The 21,270-nt window shown below is 32.1% G+C and overlaps 4 protein-coding genes and 1 long non-coding RNA gene across 5 annotated transcripts in view; 3 read left to right on the plus strand and 2 right to left on the minus strand.

The window, feature by feature from the left end:
* The window catches only part of LOC149486956 (uncharacterized), a 59,254-nt gene extending 49,647 nt beyond the window's left edge, over positions 1-9,607 (minus strand). The window contains exon 1 of the mRNA XM_089697000.1: positions 9,364-9,607. The gene's annotated coding sequence lies outside the window, so the exon portion shown is untranslated. The remainder of the gene's footprint in view (positions 1-9,363) is intronic.
* Positions 9,608-10,070: 463 nt separating this feature from the next.
* On the plus strand, positions 10,071-11,311 carry Phb2 (prohibitin 2). The gene has a single exon (XM_089697051.1). The coding sequence runs from the start codon at positions 10,179-10,181 to the stop codon at positions 11,076-11,078; it is 900 nt and encodes a 299-aa protein (XP_089553177.1). The 5' UTR covers positions 10,071-10,178; the 3' UTR covers positions 11,079-11,311.
* Positions 11,312-11,378: 67 nt separating this feature from the next.
* The window catches only part of LOC149486958 (uncharacterized), a 72,776-nt gene continuing 62,884 nt past the window's right edge, over positions 11,379-21,270 (plus strand). The window contains exon 1 of the long non-coding RNA XR_016315826.1: positions 11,379-11,396. This is a non-coding gene — a long non-coding RNA (uncharacterized LOC149486958). The remainder of the gene's footprint in view (positions 11,397-21,270) is intronic.
* Positions 12,418-12,998, minus strand: NdufV3 (NADH:ubiquinone oxidoreductase subunit V3). Its single transcript, XM_089697094.1, has one exon. It carries the CDS (start codon positions 12,901-12,903, stop codon positions 12,598-12,600), a length of 306 nt encoding a protein of 101 aa, XP_089553220.1. The 5' UTR covers positions 12,904-12,998; the 3' UTR covers positions 12,418-12,597.
* Positions 14,329-21,270, plus strand: part of LOC149486960 (uncharacterized) — a 35,361-nt gene continuing 28,419 nt past the window's right edge. Inside the window, exons 1-3 of the mRNA XM_089697186.1 lie at positions 14,329-17,559; positions 18,609-18,679; positions 20,484-20,668. Of these exons, the coding sequence (XP_089553312.1) occupies positions 14,701-17,559; positions 18,609-18,679; positions 20,484-20,668 (3,115 nt within the window). The 5' untranslated portion in view covers positions 14,329-14,700. The remainder of the gene's footprint in view (positions 17,560-18,608; positions 18,680-20,483; positions 20,669-21,270) is intronic.

Here is a 21,270-nt window from a genome sequence, read left to right on the forward strand (position 1 = left end):
AAGCCTAACAAGCTGGGCGGTAATATAATTAATAAGCAGAGGAAAAATGTATTATTGAAGCGATATTCTCAGCATTATAAAACAGTAGACCACAGATACATGGCACAAGAGAGCCAGCACTCGAACTTTAGCCGTTCGTCGGTCGCACGGGAAATTTAACTATTGTATAAGTGCTCTGTAAAAACATATAAATTCTAAGATAAGACCTTAGAGTAATTAACTTGGCTCGGAACTTCATCTGTGCATTCCTTTAGATTGTTTTAAATATGGCGCTAATATTTGTATTGGGTATTGGCTACAGTAAGGAAAATGTGAATGTAGGTATTCATGTTCATTTTTATTTACACTTGATTTACCGGACTAGATACTTTAGCTCTAAGGATCGTGTTATCTTAATTGTTTTATAAAAAACAACAACAATATCTGACGGTAAAAGCACATACGACGCTATATGTATATAATATATATACATACATCATTAGTACAAAATATCAAATGAAACTGTTTTTAATAAATAGGTTAATAGTATGTTCATCTACAAACAATGGTATAGTACCCAATAAGATAGAATGAACTGGAACGAAAATTAAAAGCGTATATTACTTAAAATATCTTGCATGAAAATGAATAACAATCAATCAGTAGTCTATAATGAACACGGTTTATACTTTAATAAAATACCCTGCTAATTAAATTTTATTTCTCCAAGGACTCTCCACAATCCCCGCCAATTATTTTTAAAACGTAATTGCTCTCAATTCGGAAATCCATCATTCATTATAATATGTATTTCATAATTATTAATCTTTTAGTAAAAAAGGAAATTTATAAAAGGAAACAAAGAAAATATTTTCACTTAAGATTTTTTTAATAGAGCACAAATAATTATAGCTACTAAAATTTATGATTTCAGACTGCAGAGGTTTCCTTTACGCTTTATCTACTGAAATTATTTCAATTATCGAGGTACAATATTATTAGCTTTTACTGTATTATGTTATAACAGGTAAAGAATCCCGTGGATCACCTGATGGTTAGCGATAACCACCGCCCATGAAGAGCTTTTGCAGAGGATCCATAATGGATTGCCAACTTAAAAAGGATACGGGGTAAGGAAACGATTGATGGGTGGAATGAACGAACGGACTGTGAATCTTATTAGCCGAAAAACGTTAGATTAAACATATCCACTACTTGATATTTAGTTTTATAGCATTCAAATGAGACATTTTTAAATAATAGAAAGAGGTGGGATTCGCATCCGCGTCTTTCCGCTTAAAGAGTAGAAGAAATTCGATTGCTCAGGCAGGATCACGGTTGGCCGATAGGCTAGGCCCGGAAAGGCAGAAAGACGCGGGTTCAAATCGCGCCTCGTGATCGAATTCTTTCTATTCTTTAAACATATCATCATATTTACTATTATTTGCTGTCGATCTTCTGTGCGTGTTGACCTAATTCATGCCAAACAGTGCTCGTCTCTTACATGGAAAAGCGGTTATGGATCACTTGACTCTTTCGCTTCTAATTAAACCATGTTCATACTCATAGACATAAGATCGATTGTTTTTTTTTCAGGCATGATGCATCGATTTTAATTTATCAGCAGAGAAAGGGAGTAAATAACAATCAATGTTAGCATGAAGCACTAATGAACACTTCAACTACGATCTTCGAAACTTCGATACGACAAATCGCTTAGAAAAAGTGATTAAGTGAAACGGACGCAACGAAGTAATCAAGAAATTCACGAAATAGTTGAATGGAAAAAGTTTAAATAGGTGGATTCGTTGCTGAAATAAATCCTACCCGGTTTCATAACGTTTTTTCAATTAAAATTCTTCGCCGCGCTGAAATGAATGCATTTAATTACATAATACTTTTATGTCTTATCGCCCAACTGCACTCATTTTCCTGCAAAATGTTAAAACGCGGAAACTATTCAACCACATTTTTCGAAGCGAACATTTCGGTTTATATTTTTAAAATCTGAATATTCAGAGAATTTTTCTCATCTCATAGAGTCTGTAATCAATTCAACCGTACAGCTCTTCCGTAAATGAATTTTAAATTTGCATTTTATTTTTTTGTATGTACCAGGTACCTACTTGTAATTCTAGTTTTTTATGTTATTTACAATTCATTTTTTTAATGGTTCAAACTTTTCAAATATATTTTTTTATCACAGAACTCCATATTATTATTTTATTCTATTTAATTTTTGGCCGCAAAAAATACAATTATATACTAATAGAGAACAAAATTAGTCTGATTTTTTGTTTAAAAATATTGCCATATTAGAATACTAAAAATATAATCGATGAATGAAATCAATAAAATTAACAATAGATACTTTAACTTCAAATTCAGACAACTATGAATTCTTTTAAGTTAAAATTAAGGACGTAAAAAAAAACAGACGCCTTTCTTTTTCATTTGTGACCAAATTCTCTGTTAAAACACAATTTTTCTTCACAATTCACAATTTTTCTGAACCCAAAATTAGTTTTGCTCAAATTGTGCATTTTTGCATAAAAACCATCGTTAAATACACGAATTGTATGCTTTTTCTAGATTTACGATATGTAAATATTCTAAAAGAGATCTAGGTGCCCCTAAACATCCCACGCCAGCGGACAAGGTGTTAGCAAATGGCTCAGCACTGCTCGAGGTCAAATTCAAGATACTGTCTTTAACCCAATCTATTAAGTAAATACATAAAACAATATTTGAAAAATATACGAAGAAATTTTCAAAATACCAATACAAAGAAATTATTATTACAATCGAATTCGAGAATAAAACGGGTATCTTGTATAAAATTATAAAAACCGATTTGAAGTCTAAAAATAAAACTCTAACATTAATATTTTATATCACATTTCACCAAAACTATAATATTAAATAGGTACTACGAAATACGAATGATATTAAAACGTTCATTAGTCATTGCCCTTTGAAAAAGTAATAACACAGTAGATCACATTCACATTATCTATCAAATTAATTCGAGCAATAGGGTTACTTAAACATTGGTGTTTAATAAGGTTAGGTAAACATTTTGAGGTACAATCATTTGTTTACACGCCCTTTCTAACTTGCCAGTTATGTATTGTTAATTATACGGCGACCTACAGAGATGACGGATGAGTTACGTCATTCTAATGGGCTACAATCGACACAAAGCGGAATCCTGCCCATGATCACTGGGTCAGTTCATTTGACATGCCACTAAATAAATATAGACCTTAATAATCACTAAAGTGATAATATACACGCGTTTATCTGCATTGTCTATCATAATAAAATCGGAGTAGTCGAGCTTATTACGATAAAATAACGTTCCAAATAACTGGAACGTGGATATGTTGCACTTGCATAGATAAGGTAATACGAGTGTGTTCATGAATTTCATAGGTAATTATCAGTTCGAGATGATCGTATCCGGAAAGTACTAAGCTTAAAAGCATTTTACAAGTAGCGCTCATTGGCCCTCATCGATATTCAGTTCGAGCAGAAGCTGTGAAACCTTACTGTTATAATGCTGCCGTATAAGTAGATACAATGTAAAATCATGAAGTAAACAATAGCACAATTTCAATAAAGATACCGAGGTATTTTATAGCTAGTAGCGTATGCGTAAATGGAATCCGACACGCAAATAGAGATAAAGCACTGTTACTGCTTTAACGGGCTGGCTTCATCCATGAATCGTAATAATTCGACGTTCTGCAATACTGAAACACATTTGTAAATCCCATTCAATGTACAAGAAATGAATGTAAATTTATTTGAGGGAAATAAATTTGGCCTCTAATATTGTAGGCTCGTTCTGGTTTAAAAACGCAATGTGCATGCAAAACTGCTTATTCCTTGTGCACATGTGTGTTTTGAAACAAAAATATAATATTATGTACTGCGTAAAAACCGCCACTTCAATACGTTCGAAAAACTGTAAACTGACAAACAATTGTATGGTTAACAATTGCTTGCACTCGAATTCTCGAAGTTGGCGTTGAATATTTTTTAGTGAATTTTGCTTTAGAGAAAAAGTGTGGATAAAATAATACAAGTGAGTTTTACTGTAAATTTAGTCATATTGTTTGGTTTATAAATCTGTTTTAGGGAGGTTTTCTTACATAAATGTTCACAAAACCTTTTGTAAATTCGTATTCTTATTATTGTTAAAAGCTTAAGTTTTAGAGCAATAGGAAATACTCATGTTGGTACCTCAAATAAGCTTTGTGATTGCTGAAACTTATGTCCGTTACGGATAAACACGTATACAAATACATAAATTAAAACTTGAAATGCTATTAAATTCTAAAACTAAACGAGAAAAGATTTTACGAAGCTCCAATGCATTTGCTTCACGGAATCCGTTCGGCTAATTGGTTCGTATGTAATCAACTTTAGACGTCCGCGTTGGAACCGTTCGACTCAATATTTGCTGACTAAAGCACTTTTGCGAGATATTTCATTTAAGAAGAGCATAGCGGTATTGTATTTATCAGTTTAATATATTATGTTTATATTGCGAAAATCCCTTGTGGGGCAGATGCTTTCATATTTGTTTCCTTGATCGATTCTCTTGAAAGACAAATTCTTTTTATGTTTATATTATAACTGTTCCCATATAGGAACAACCCTAGAATTTATTAATTTTAATCTAAATACAGCCTACGTATAGCTGGGATTCTTTTTTTTTTATTTTTTTTTTATTGTGTGATAGGGAAGCGCTTGACCACGATCTCGCCTGATGGTAAGCTGAGATGTGGCCTATGATGGAGCGCGCTTCCCTAGAAGGTACCCGTTCACTCTTCGCTACCATATATTTACTATTCTTACCACTGTAACGTCTGCAATTCAGAGTTCTATTTCCCTGTCTAATATTGTTGGTACTTTAGGGTGTATCCGTGTGAAACTCCTTCGTTTGGGGCTTTGGAATTGTGCCCAGATAATAACATTATTAAGTCATATTATGTAAACACCGATATTTGCGTCTTATATCGCGATATAATCGCAGTTTTTAGGGTTCCGTAGCCAAAATGGCAAAAACGGAACCCTTATAGTTTCGTCATGTCCGTCTGTCCGTCTGTCCGTCTGTCCGTCTGTCACAGCCGATTTACTCGGAAACTATAAGTACTACAGTGATGAAATTTGATGGGAATATGTGTTGTATGAACCGCTACAAAAATATGACACTAAATAGTAAAAAAAAAGAATTGGGGGTGGGGCCCCCCATACATGTAACTGAGGGATGAAATTTTTTTTTTCGATGTACATACCCGTGTGGGGTATCAATGGAAAGGTCTTTTAAAATGATATAAAGTTTTCTAAAAAACATTTTTCTTAAAGTGAACGGTTTTTGAGATATCAGCTCTCAAAGTCGTAAAAAGTATGTCCCCCCCCCTCTATTTTTATAACTACGGGGTATAAAATTCTAAAAAAAATAGAGGTGATGCATGCTAATTAACTCTTTCAACGATTTTTGGTTTGATCAAAGTATCTCTTATAGTTTTTGAGATAGGTTGATTTAACTGTAATTTATTATATTTGCTGCTACGGAACCCTTTGTGCGCGAGCCCGACTCGCACTTGGCCGGTTTTATTTATATTTTATTCGAGTGATTATAATAATTGATATCAACGTCCCAACATCAATCACAAAATATATTTTTTAAAGTACAATAATAATTTATTTAGCTGTAAATACCTATATATGTATTAAGTTCTTTTGTGAATATGAAACAAAATTCATAGAAAAACCAACATTACAGTAATAGGGAAATATTGCAGAGAATTTTGAGAGTGCAAATACCACATTCAGAACGGTAAAGGCAACTACTTCGAAGCTAGAAGATCAAATAATAAACATGTACGGAATAATAAATGAAATTGATTAAAGGGACAAAAATTTAAATATTTAATACATAGAGTACATTATCCAAGGAAAGGTGAATTCTTCCCCAATAAATTTACATTTTAGTCCTTCAAACCTTAACCACAACCTTAACTAAATAGATTTCTAAGCATAGAATATGACTTGAATGTAGAGTTAATCTATACTAATTTTATAAAGAGGAAAGGTTTGTATGTAAGTATGTATGGTTTTCACGAATAAACTACTGGACCGATTTTGATGAAATTTGGCACAGATAATCTTTAGACCCTGAGAAAGAACATAGGCTACCTTTTATTGCGAAATATGTACCACGGGCGAAGCCGGGGCGGCCCGCTAGTACAATAATTATATAAAGAGTCCGATGTTTTTGCTAAATAATAAAAACTTATATTTGTTAAGATAAGTTCTTAACAAAAGGTAAATAACTAAACAGAAAACACAATCATAAATATTTGTTGTTCAAGAGCACATAACTACTAGTTTTAATTATTATAATTAATTAATTTTTATACTGTCAATTGTCAAATTTTGTTAAATATATTCTTACGTGTTAAATCTGAAGTGGACCTATTTAATGTTAATATTGTATAGTTTGTCTCTAATTGTACCTTATTTTTAAGTCAAACTTAGTAATAATTTTTATCTTTGTGCGTGTTTTGTACTGTAAGTCAAAGATTAATAAATAAATGGCCATGTACAATCTGCTTGGTGATTAATTAAATCTGCCTCGATAAATACCCTATAAACTCATCCAGATGGTACGAGATCATGCATTAAACGTTATTGTGGTTAACAATATACATGAGAATTTGGTCATGCAAAGGCCGGAATACTGTCAAATGTGCAACGGACAGGTGTCACACGTTTGGGGTAATATGGTAGACAAGTATATTCTCTATATTATATTATTACTAGCGGTCCGCCCCGGCTTCGCCCGTGGTACATATGAAAAATAGATGTTGGCCGATTCTCAGACTTACCCGATATGCACAGAAAATTTCATGAGAATCGGTCCACCCGTTTCGGAGGAGTAATGCAGACTAACATTGTGACACGAGAATTTTATATATAAGACTAGCTATCCCGGCAAACGTTATTCCCTTATCACGTATGAGTATGAAAAATAGGTGTTGTCCGCATTCACGACACACAAAATTTCATGAGAATCGGTCAACTTGTTTCATTGACGAGAATCACTACATAGTATAAAACAAAGTCGCTTTCTCTGTCCCTATGTATGCTTAAATCTTTAAAACTACGCAACGGATTTTGATCATTGAGATAATATTACTATACGTATGGAGGAGACACCACGAACAAAATCTGTGCGCCATTTTTTTGCTCTAACTAAGTTTTAAAAATTATTATCTAGTTAGGTTCTTACCGATGAAAGTTATTCCTTTGCACATTTCCGTATTATTTGTATTATTTGTGCAATATCGTAACACACACGAAGGCATATTTGATGCGTTTCACTTTAAAACCATTAAAAAAAACCGCTCAACATACGTCATGTGGCGTATGTTGAGCGGAACATAAGTGATGTAGGCGGTGTCGTCTCCATATTATATGTATATCTCAATGATTTTGATGCGGTTTTTTTAAATAGATAGAGTGATTCAAGAGGAAGGTTTTAGTATATTTTTTAATATTATGTTTTAGACAAAGGGGTGAAGCCGCGGGCGGAAAGCTAGTTTGATATATTAGTGATTAGAAGATAGGTATTTTGTTTTAAATAATTGGTTTGTATGATTTTTCTTTCATCTCCATTCACGTTTCGATCTGGTGAAATGAGCATTTGACCACTCGGATCGACCTGCGGGTAGTAATAAAAGAACACCACCTGTATTCTAAATTCTGCTTAAGATAAGAGCACATGTTATTCCAGTGGATGCCTAAGCACTGTGTTTCCGTCTGGACCATTTAACGTTTTATAATTGAAAAATTAATGGAACAATTTCCTTCGTAGATTCTAAAATAATTTAATAGAAATTAAACTTACGGAGAAGTAGAGAAACATGTTTCTCTGTTATTATAAAATTAGGTATTATATTAATTTATATAAGACACGGATTATCAAGTTATGTATTCCGATATTTTTAATGACAAATATTAACCTAGTGATAAAAAGGATAGGTAGTTCAAAAGATTACTAGCCGGCAAGAGGCTAAAGAAGTGTTTAAGATAATTTTCAAATCAATTGGGAAGAGTACAAAGTACCACCTTATTGATAGACGTTCATAATTCAAAAACAGCGGAAATCAGCGATTGGAAAAAAATATACGAGATTATTGTTAAAATGCTAAATAGACATAGATAAATTTTATTGATAAGGAGTTATTTTTAACGATACCATAGAATAATAATTGACGATAGGTACCTACTACCTACTGTTAAAGTTTGTACATCATAGGAAGGATGCTAATAAAATAAATATCAAACCAGGCTATAAGCAGATATTATTGTAGTAAGTTAAGTAGTTAAGTACCTATTTTTACTATTTTTATTCATCAGACAAAGACATAAGAGTCTTGCAACATTTTCATTTCCCAGTCTCGTTTTCAGGAATTAATGAAAATTATTTTTGCCATCTTAGAAGGTCATCGAATTATTTAGGATATAATTATTTCTAGTGATTTCTAAAATAAAAGGAAATGTAGAACATCGTACCAAAGATCAAACTGTCATGAACGTAAATGTTTATGAAGACGTATAGGTATTCGTTACTACTTACTTACTTTTTCACTCAAAAATGGCTGATAGGTAGATAATTAATTATTTTACTTCTATTTGAGTAGCAACCGCACGTTTAACATCGAAGCTTAGAAGAATATTCTAAATATTAAAATTTTTATTCATTGTTTTGTTGGCTGCGTCCGGACTCCGGATATATTTTGTATTTTTTTTTTTTTAGTTATTATCACAATCCTAGCGGAGACAAATTCAAACAACCGTTCAGTTCTTGAGATAATAGGTATCACATAGTGACATTTAAGAAAACATAATTATTGTAATATTAAATATGTAGTTATATTTATAATTTAGACTTGCAGATGAAGAAGCCAAAACATTAATAATCCCTCATCAATCTCTTTTACAAGATAAATATTATCTCTTACCGCCATTATGCTAAAATCATCTCAAGGTCAACAAAGTTTCAAGAACTACCATAAGCCCAACTAAATTCCATCAAAGGACTCTATTAAGGATAATAATATTATTACAAATTTTACATCTTTTAAGTTTTAACTGTCAAATTTATCCGTTTTTGCTATTGTTTATTTATTTGTGGGTACACTTTTTTCATACTTAAATTAAAAAAAAGGGTTTTCATAAATTTCAATATTCAGGTTGATGATTATTTAAAAATATTGCTAACAATAATTATAATATTATCTTCTGCTATAGTCTTGTATTAAATCCGTAAGGAAATATTAAAAAAAAAAAAACTTATATACTTACCGATAAAAAGTAACAATTTTGGTACACTTTCACTTCCTATTATTTAAACTGTGATTTAAACATTGGAGGTACATAATTAATTGTCCTATGATCGATACCTTATATGATATTTCTTGCAATTAAAAGAAATCAATTAAACATAAAATCACGCAAAAACGAACTTTAAAATTATTACAGGAGGACTACACAGCTGACAGCCGGCTTTTTCAAACGTTCACGCTTATTTGCCGCCTTCGCGACTGCGTCCTACAACGAGTACCTACGAACGAATTATGCTACGAAATAAATTCCCGCCAATTAAAAGTTTAACTTTTGTGAAGCTAAAATAAACTCAAAATTATTAGAAGAATAAATTAAGTTATTTTATATAGAATGCGTAAACAAATTACATTGTAACTATTTAAATATTTTCTAAAAATATTAAATTAACACAGTGCCATCTATTATAAGTCGTCAAAATAACAATGCCTCCAAACTTTCACCATAGATGTCGGTAAAATTTGCAAATAGAAAATAGAATGTTAAAAAAACCTTAAACCTTGAAGAGCATATTTAAAGAAATACAAAAAAATTCTTAGTTATTTTCTCATTATTTACATGATATTGTTACGTTTCCCAGATAGAAGTTCATTCGTTCACAGATCGTTTCATTGTAAATTATTATACTTTATCTGTTATATTCTTGCGCTGTGATACAAGATCAGAGATCTGTCAATCTGTCATTCACTCATTGCACAATTTGTAGAAAAATTTTATTGAGGTTATAGGGAAGATTTAACTATAAAAGTTATTATATATTGTGAAACTGTCTAACAATGGCGCAAAGTAAGCTCAACGATATGGCTGGCAAATTTGCAAAGGGCGGGCCACCTGGACTTGGTATTGGTTTGAAAGTAGCTGCGGTACTAGGTGCGGCGGCCTACGGCGTCTCCCAATCCGTGTTTACCGTGGAGGGTGGTCATCGTGCTATCATGTTCAATAGGATAGGAGGAATTCAAAATCACGTAATGACTGAAGGCATGCATTTCCGAATTCCATGGTTCCAGTACCCCATCATTTATGATATCAGATCCCGCCCCAGAAAAATTTCCTCCCCCACAGGATCGAAGGATTTACAAATGGTCAACATTTCACTTCGAGTATTGTCACGTCCCGACTCTGCTAGCCTTCCAACCATGTACAGACAGCTTGGAATCGATTATGATGAAAAAGTTCTACCATCTATTTGTAATGAAGTTTTAAAGTCGGTTGTTGCTAAGTTTAACGCTTCTCAATTGATTACACAGCGTCAGCAAGTTTCTCTGCTTATAAGAAGAGAGCTTGTGGAACGTGCAGCTGATTTCCACATTATCTTAGATGATGTCTCTCTGACTGAATTGAGTTTCGGAAAGGAATATACTGCTGCTGTAGAAGCTAAGCAAGTAGCACAACAAGAAGCTCAAAGAGCCGCTTTCGTAGTTGAAAGGGCTAAGCAAGAGCGCCAACAGAAAATTGTACAAGCTGAGGGTGAAGCAGAAGCTGCTGACATGTTGGGAAAAGCCATGGGAATGAGCCCAGGTTACCTGAAATTGCGCAAAATCCGTGCGGCACAGAGTATCTCCAGAATGCTCGCACAGTCTCAGAATAGGGTATTCCTGTCTGGTAACAGCTTGATGATCAACCTTCAAGATCCATCCTTCGATGACCTTTCAGAGAAACTTACTAAGAAGAAGTAACATGAGGCCTTGAAAGAGTATGCAACAGAGTTGGATCCTACTCTTTCTACAAATGATGCCTATTTTATAAGTGGTACTGCTTCAGCAACTATGTAATAAACAATGTATTTGTGCATTTGTTAAGAGTGTATAAGGGTTCAGTTTTATTTTCCTGCATTTCATGTTATTTAGTTGTAGATATAGAAGTACATAATTATGTAAATCATAATGATTATACCAAGGTAGTAATAAAATGGTTGTTTTATTCAATTTTATTTCAAAAACCAATATTGTTCCGTTAATATTCCATTCATTTACCAAATAATCATATATATTATAGTAAAATGTAAGGGAGGGGCCCTTACATTTTATGTTCAATTTTTTTACAAGTAATCTGATTATCTGAGGAATTTAGTGTTTACTTATTTCTTCTTTCTCAAATATGTTGGAGTATTTAAATAACTCTCCATAATTAATTATAATTAGGTAGATATGTGAAATAATATTAAATAATCACTCAGTGCGCACACCTTGCACAGTCGATGGTAGTACCAAGACTATATCATACAATGTGACAAATTTTAATTTCCAATTATCATACTGAATTTACAAAGATACAATAAATCAGTATATTACTTACTACGTACCTACTTTGTCCTATGATTAATTATTAAATGCAGTCAGTAATCATTATTAGTTAGTAAAGGCAATAAATGCACCTCAACTTTTTATTATGGGCCAATAAAAAGTAAGGTGGAGGAACACTTCTTTGTATGCTCTGATTTAAAATACTACTTTCCTGAAATAAACATCATGTTGACTAAACAATTTTGGTCTTACTACTATAGCTACTATAATTTTCTATTTCTACAGTCAGTTTGGAATATTTTGTATCAACTTTTTTAAATATTTACACAGCCAGCTGTTTCGTAGAATTATGGTAACTAACATTGTGTTACAAGAATGCTTTATATATATGAAAAAATGCACATGTAGAGTATATCCAATTTTCAATTATTTCAATTCAAATAGATCATGGGGGGGTACTCTTTCTGCGTAAAACCAAATTGAAATAAAATGTCTTGTAGTACCTATGTACCTTTAATTTTTATTGGTATCTAAAATCCAGCATCAATGTTGTTTTTAAAAAATGTATAATAAAAAAGAATCGCAAAATCAGTTGATAAGCACAAAACTTGACGACTGAACCAAATTTGGTTAATTATTTTTTTTAATATTATTTTCCTATACTTTAGTAACTATGATTATATAATTTATTTTCTTATGAAGAGAAAACGTTAACATTTACCACGGGCGAAGCTGTCGCGCCGCTACTTCTAGTAATTAATAAAACACAATATTTATTTTAAGGACAATTTATTTAACATAAATCAATGAAGTAATAATGTATTTACACTACAAGATTGTAATAATATGGCCTATGGGCAAAGAATGATAAACTGTAACCATACTCTGAGCAACACCGACACTAGTTCTAGAAATATTTATCAATCAGGACAATGTTCTAATCAATCAGCTTCTAATGTTTTAAAGCGGAAGGTTGAGGCAATCGGTATTTGGCCATTTCTTTTTCCGCTTCAAAGAAACTCATGTTGTCATACAAAAAATATTCAGGCACTTTATAGGGTCCTGCTTTATTCGGGTCAACATTTGGGCCCACTGGTTGAGATGCATTATGAATGACTGCACTGCTTAATCCAGGCACCTCCGCATTAACAGTCGGAGAACTTGAAGTTTGACTAGAACTTTGACTCTGACCAGAACCCTCACTTAATTTTCTGGCAAATACTCCAATTGTTCTTTTAACGCCTAATCTAGCAATCATTTTTATTTTTTTTATAAGTTACACAATCGCAGTCTAAATTTTTGTGCAAAACGTAATAAATACTCAACCGTCAACGTCAATTTACCTACCTCAACTGTCCATGTCAATTGTCAAAGTCTAGGTCAAAATGAAAAGCGGTCATAATGATGGTACACACAACCCACACGACTATCTCTTAGCAGAGCTTGTAACAGAGAGTCTTAAATACAAATTTCATGACTATCTGTTAATTAAAATTGCACTAGTTAATTAAAAATTTATGATCGTACATGCAATATTGCCTATTTAGGACGAAGTAACGCCCCTTACAACTTTACAGTGACTGAAGGGATTTTTGCCATTTATAGTTTACTCTGTGTTTAAAGATACCTATATTACTTGCTCTGTGGATACCACCCGCGGCTTCGCCCGCTTTAACCTACTAAATTATATACTAAAACCTTCCTCTCGAATCACTCTATCTATTAAAAAAACCGCATTAAAATCCGTTGCGGAGAAAGGGACGGAGAAAGCTTTTTTTTTTCAACACTGAACTTAGCGCAACTTGTTGGTGCGTTTCACGTATTCGGCATTGTACGCCACTGAGTCGCATTATGCTCTGTAATTGGAAAACAGCCTTTGCAAACATCTATGTTCATCACACAAATATTTGCCCCGAGTGGGAATCGAACCCACGACCTCTGACTTGGAAGGCAGGGCCATTACCAACCAAACCAACTGGCCAGTCAAAATAATAGAATGATTTACATATTATGTACATAGGTATTTAAATTATAATTACGAATTTACAAATTTTTTTAGTATGATTTTAATTTTCATACTATTATCTGTATTCGCATTAAATGTTTGACGTAATCTACGTTTTGACTATACCTTATTCTTGTTTGTCTATGAGACTTTTTCACGACTGTTTTGGATAGTTTATCTGCCTTGCCTATATTGCCGATATTTCGGTCAAAGTGTAGGAAAATGTATTTGAATTAACTATTTTACAGTACACACATATATAATGATGAATTATGGGCATGTTTAAAGTGTTTGTCTAAAACGGAACTCTATAAAATACCAGTTCAGCCATTTACATGAAAGGTGAGTACAAAAAATTGGTACCTCGTAATTTTTTGTTTTACTTAAACGAGACATATAATCATTTTGTACCGTTACAATTTTTACAGAATGAATATAGACGTCTATTTCTTATTGGTTTATCTTACAAAAAGAGTGTGTAATTAGACACATTGTATATAATGGTTTGTATATATGCCATTACCGCTGGGCGCTGTTTATATTAGTATACTTGTGTATATCAGCAATTCGTATAATCCGACCGAATTGTGAATGTGTAACCAAACGTCATTTTCGTTCTACGCAGTGTTCTCTTACTTATGGTTACATTCTAATAGTATCATAGGAGATTTTCATTTATCTTACAATGCTGCAAGAAACGGATCAATACTGTTAAAATAATATTGGGTTTCACATTAAATAATTGCATAAAAATACATTAAATTCAAAACCTTATAAATATTTCACGGTAATGTCAAACTTACGACCGTACATCGAATTGAATCTGTCATTTACGCTCAAATTAAAAATGAATTTTTACTCTGTGCTTTTTTGCTTTTTATTCCGCTTCGGGTTAATTTTTTAACGTTGCGTTGTTACTTTTACTAAATAACTTAGTGAATTAATGGAATATAGGCCATCGATGCAGCATTTCTTTATTTTAAGTTATATCTGAAGAAATAGGGTGAATCTGTTGTTGATAAAGCGGTGAAAGCGGTTGTGGTTTGTGAAATGGCGGATTCTGCGCCCGTTAACGATGTATTATGCGAAGCCGTGCAATATTTATTAAAACTTGGATCAAATTTGCGACAACGTTCTGAAATTTTAAAAGAGAAACGAATAAGGAAAGACAAACTAAGAAATACACATGCCGTACAAAAGGCTACGAGTAAAGTTTTACTATTATGCGAATTGGCCAAAAAATCAATAGTCAATGTTGAGACAAGTGTCAAAGCCATCCAGGACCGGATTGAGAATATGCAGACGCATAATATTGGCGCGAAATCTTCAAGTTCTGAAAATATTTCTGTTTATGAATATTTTACGTACAACTCCAAGAGACTGAAATGTCGTAATAAAATCAATATTAAACATTATTCGTCAGCTAATGTATGTGTGTCAAAAATGCCCACTACTATTCAAGATAAATATCCTGTGTTTTATGACTGCAAATTATTTCGATTAAGATTAAAATCGGACAGAATTGCCCATGATAGTCTAAATGTTGATGAAAATAATCTAAATAAACGAAATGATAGTGAAAATAAAAATAAAACTGAAAATACGGAACCTGAAGTAAGGGAATCCAGTGAAGAAGATGCAAGTTATTCTGTAAATGCTAATATTAATACACAACTAGGCAGTGACAATGAGGAGACTGACTCCAAAAGTAGAACAAAAGCAAGAAAAGATGACAAAAAAAGTAAGACTTCAAAGATAAAAAACCTAGACCATATTGCCCAGGAAGAACTAAATGCTGATGGCAATCATGAATCCAATAATCTCAATAAACAAAATGACAGTCAAAATTTAAAAAAAACTGAAAACGTAGAAGTTAATGAATGTTTTGAAGAAGGTATAACTAATTCTGCAAATGTTAATATTAATACACAACTAGACAGTGACAATGATGAGACTGGCTCCAGAAGTAAAACAAAAACATCAGCTAAACGAAAGGATGAAAAGAAAAGTAAGATTTTGAATAAAAACATTGATAAGACTGTCTCCGATACTGAACCTAACCCAAATAAAAATGCTATTCTGGACAAAGACCCTGATGAAAATCAAAATAATGGTGGCCACAATAAATATGACTCCAATGAAGAAAATATCTCTATTGAAAAAGGAGATAATAACATTTCTAGCACAGATAAATGTCCCAGAGAAAAGTCTAAGAGCACTGAAAACGTTGATGATATTAACCTAGTAAAATCTAAAGAGTCCAGTTGCAAATATAAAAAGGGTGAAAGGAATAATGAGAGTGAATGCTTACCAATGGATGATAAAAAGAAAGAAAATGTCTCAGTTCAAGAAATTAACAAATATAGTGAATCCAAATCAGAAAATGTAGAGGAAAATCCTAACAAAATTACTTCTGTTGAAACCGATGATGTGAGTGGGAATAATATTGAAGTCTCAGAATTAAAAGATAATAATTCCCATGAAGGTTCCTTTATAGAAAATACAAATTCAAGGAGTTATGAAAGTGACAGAAGTGTGGACTCTGATATATCTAAAAAATCCTATATAAAATGTGTCAATATTAATAAGTTGCTAAAACCAGATAAAATATTTTCTCCTGACAATGTTGCAAGTGATAAGGTTAGCAAAACAAAAAGTTATTCAGGAAAAACGAAAGAAAAGTCTTCACACAAGATTAAGAAAATGAAATATTTAAAACATAAATTTAAACCAAAAAATTTTTCTATAAATATAGTAAGACTGCCAAAATTAGATAAAAAATTTCTTAAAAAACATAATTTAAAAAAGATTCTGCAATTCAATCCTGTTCAATGTCATATTTATGTAGACTCTGATTCTGCATCTAATGATATAAATAATGATTGTAATAGTAAAACTGAGTCAAGAACTTACAGTAAGAAATTTAAGAAATCTAAAGACAATGAATCACTGGATAAACTAATGGATTCTGATAGGGTTGGAGAATCCTTAAATGATTCTTGTGCAGAAAAGTTGTCTACAAATAAGAATGGGAATTCAGAAGAATCTAACAAAAATAAAGACCAAGACAAAGATATTGATACTATAAAGAATTCATTACTAAATGGGTCAGACTCGGAGAGTACAGATGATGAAATAAGGCAAGTGAATGAAAAAGTAAAACATTCACTCCTTCGCGATTCTGATTCTGACAATAATTCAGAAGTCACACAGAGATGTACTGAAAATAGCAATGAAGCTGCAAAAATGTCAGATAAAAACAGTGATAACATTTTAGAGTCCACAAATGATAAAAACTCTTCAAAGAATAATGAAGAAGATAGTGATATAGAATCTACACAAATAAATACCAATAAGAGAAGGAATTCTCAAAGAATTCTAATAACACCTGATAGAGATATTGCTAACAATAGTGATAGAGATATTGCTAACAATAGTGATAGAGATATTGCTAACAATAGTGATAGAGATATTGGTAACAATAGTGATAGAGATATTGCTAACAATAGTGATAATGCTGGTTTACCACAATCAGATAGAACTCCAAAGAATAAAAGAAAACGAAAAAGTGGTAGCACACCACCCTCGACTCGTAAGAAAATTATGCAGAGTATGCGTGCTAAGAGGATGTTACTTACATATTCCTCTAGTTCGGATACAGATGATGAACAATTGAGGAATGTTAACAAGAAAAGAAAAGAAGAATTGCTTAAAAACAAATCTAGTTCTGATGAAGATTCCAAAAAGAATAAAAGCAAATCACTTTCATCAGATAGGTCATTAAAGTTGACGGAAAAAACCGAGGATGAAAAAAAGAAAATAAAGAAAAATGAAATGTTGATGACTGATGATGAATCTTCTAACTGTATAAGACAACAAGAAGACAGTGATAATTCCACATCTACCAAGGTTAGGCACAAATAATTTCATATAATATTAAGTTTCATTATAGTGGCCTGTCCAATTAAGCATAATTGTTTCGTTTGAGTGGTCACCAACTTTTTTTAAACTTAAGATTACTATTTTTACTAGTAGGTATCATATTTTTTCAGTCATTTATTTGATGATATGTTTTTTTATTTGCACTGTATGTATGTGTGATAAAAGTTTAATAAAGTTGGAGACCTTTTTGTTATGATGTTGACAATTTTTAAGTTCAAATATAACATCCTCATTGTGGAATACCATTGTATTCCACATCAAGCTCTATTTATAGTTGCTAAATGAATTCTTATTAAAATTTTCGAAGTAATTGTAAAAGTTGGGGATAGTCATATCTTATACTATATGTATGGGCATGTTTGATGTAAAAATTTTAGATATTTCCCGTTTTATTTTTAAAAAATTATTTTGAAATAAAAAATTGCGTATGGCACCTATTTAACAACGAAAAAAACGTCTTGCAATAAAAAAAATTATGTCTGATGGATCTATCTAAAGGCAAAAGATTAAAAATTACGCGTTAATAAATGACTTTAAATTACGGATATTTTCCTGTGCGCACTAATAAACGCAACCACTAACGCCAACCAGACAGCCCGAACTCTAACCGAAATAGCAAGAGAAACAGTATATCAAAAACCCAACTATACTAAAATGACTTTTTTTTAAATGTTACTAGCTCCATAACTATTAACTATGGTGTTTTAAAAATGTCATCAAATTTGGTTATCTCTAAACAGATATAAATATTAATATTTACCATGTAAATAAAGTTTGTATTAGGTGTTAATATGCTTCCTATGATACCTACACTAAGTAGTCATCAAGAAATGTTATTTAAGTTTTTTTTTCTTCTTTATATAAAAGTAGATTATTACATAGTGAAACTATTATAATATATTCCTGTTATACATAAGCTTCGAAAATACTAATAATTAAATTCTTAAGTAAAAATTGTGTTTCATTTATACTATTAATGTCAGGTAGATTTTCATGAATATAAATAAAATTTACAGATGGGCCGTTCTAAATTGGACAGCAGCAGTCGCCTTTCACATAATGAAGACTCAGATAAAGACATTAAAGGGTAAATAAAATAGAAAGACGGTATGAGATTGCTCATACTTTTGTACAGTTTGGCCCAAGTAGATTTTGTTCATGTTTACATAAATCTACATATTACTTAGCTATTTTCTTATTACAGAGTCTGGATATTTAAATAGTTTAGACTTTAGGGTAAATCCTTCATATTATTACATCCTATTATATATCCATAAAGTGTTACAGTAAAAAAATATAAATTTACTATCTTGAATAGTGAAACTTCTTCATAATGGCTATTGGAGTTGAAAATACCTATATACATAGTTCGAAAATCTAGTAGAATATTAACAATGGTTTCCTTATAAGCTATGATAGTCTCATAGAAGATGTCTGCAAAGAACTTATTAAAAATTATAAAATTTATTTTTGCAAATTGAAACAGATACCCTCTGACTTGATCATTCAGTTATTTTTCTAGTGATACAAGGACCTTTTGGTAAGTGGGAAATTGGGAAAAATTTGCCTACATACATATTGTAAACGTCATTTGATACCAGACCATAGAGTGTGTTGCTTTATGTGGTTATGATGTTTTGCTATCTATATATAATAATATAATAAAATCTTAAGAAAATCAATACTGTACATTGAATATTTTTTTAAAAGAATACTTAAGGCGTGATAGATACCGAAGTCAAAAATATAGTATTTAGAATTTTTATCTGTATGTCTGTTTGTATGTATGCCCAGGCGAAACTCAAAAAATAGCTCGAGACCAGGAAAGGACATAGGATAGGTTTTATCCTGGAATTCCTACGGGAACTATGCGCGTTTTTCTTTGATTACGCGGGCGAAGCCGCTGTCGGAAAGCTAGTTTACAATAATTTTACTAATCCCATACCAATAGCTCTCACTGTCTATAAATGAATAATAACGCAATCATAAAATTATCATCCAATGGATTGACTTTTTCATTTTTTTTGTTAGGTATAGATTTAGTAGTCTGGCCTTTTTATAATAAAATTGAGTCTTGTCCTTCCCACATATTTATTTATAATGCTTTCTTGTACATAACAATGTAAATAATCTAATAAAAACTAATGTTAAAAGTTTGACCGATGGATGGAGAGTGATAGTGTTAGTAGAGCTAAGATAGTTAAAGTTGTTTTTTGAATAGGATTTTCATAGTATAAACTATAATAGTATCGTTTCAAAAACAATACTATTCATAGTTTGAAATGTGTAAAAACGCAGTTTGTACTTCTCGAAAATACTCATCATCATCTTCAACCATTCATCGGGGATTGGGATACAGGATTCTTATGATGATTATAGGTCATATTATTCACCACTCTAATTGGTGATGTGCAATATGCATGGTTATTTCGAGTCGTCGATATGTTGATACAGAATTTTTATTGCAATATATGTAATATAAATAATGAGGTAAATTAATCTTAAATCAAGAAGGCACATTTTACATTAGGTAAATTAAATAAATAAAAACAACATTCCTTGAAATGTATCATGTGACATGTTGCCGGTTAGACTTCCTGGAAAATGTTATTTGATCCCAAATTGAATAAGCTACCTTGATTTGATCCCGCTACTCAGCAATTCCGTGTTTTATAATTGATAACATATATTTAAAAGTTTCCTCGCAAGGACCAACAATTTAAAACCAAGTTTCCTGCAACATTGTTGATCAACTGTTGCTCAACAAATGTCTATTATAAACACGACGGCTGTAAGGAAGATTAAAAAAGAAAAAAAAACGAGGAAAAGCGGATTAAAAAATGGGATGAATGTTACACCTTAATTAAATCAAGTTAAATCGAAATTTACAGGTTAACAAACCTTAGGACGTTGAAAAAGTCGTATCGTCGACGGCGCTCGGCGTCGGATCGTCGCAGGCTCAGGACGAAAACTGCCAACATGCCGAAAGCACCGATCATCGGCGCGGAGGTGCTGCTCCAAGCGGAGTCCAGCTCTGATGCGACGTCTGTAGCTTCTAATGATGGGGAAGTTGAGGGTAAATGGTTTTATGGAACTATTAACTAAACTATTGTCCTAGTCTGCTAAATCAATTATTGAATACTTACGAATATTTTATCTATTTATCGTGCTCTGTCTCTTCTGCACGCTCCAACTTTAGCTATAGAGATAGCTTGAAACATATTAAGCTAAGTCTAAGAGCGTATACGCACTATGCGGGTAGCCGCATTGCGGGTAGCCGTCCGGCTGACCGCAAGCACAATTATGTACGTAATATTCATTTCTATGCGCACTGCGATGCGGCTACCGCAGACCGCACAGTGCGCATAGAAATGAATATTACGTATATATTTGTGCTTGCGGTCAGCCGGACGGCTACCCGCAATGCGGCTACCCGCATAGTGCGTATACGCTCTAAAAAAAACTCAAATCAGTTGGAAATCTACATTTTACAAAAAGCTCAAATCACGTGGAAAACAAAATTTAACAAAAAGTTTTAACTACATGGTAAGCTAAATTTAAAAAAAAAGCTCAACATTTTCAACATATTGGTAATGTGATAAAGGTAATGGTATTTTTCTTTTTCTTTGATACAAAGCTTTTTATACTTAGTGATTTTAATTTTATATTATTTTAACA

Source organism: Colias philodice, chromosome 7 (genome assembly GCF_061535455.1).
Source record: "Colias philodice isolate Cphi_HAF_F1 chromosome 7, ilColPhil1 Martin Lab GWU primary, whole genome shotgun sequence".
Lineage (NCBI taxonomy): Eukaryota > Metazoa > Arthropoda > Insecta > Lepidoptera > Pieridae > Colias > Colias philodice.

Bases quoted from the DNA above. Each gene is read 5' to 3' on its own strand.
- NdufV3 (XM_089697094.1), bottom strand. From the start codon at position 12,903: ATGATTGCTAGATTAGGCGTTAAAAGAACAATTGGAGTATTTGCCAGA.
- Phb2 (XM_089697051.1), top strand. From the start codon at position 10,179: ATGGCGCAAAGTAAGCTCAACGATATGGCTGGCAAATTTGCAAAGGGC.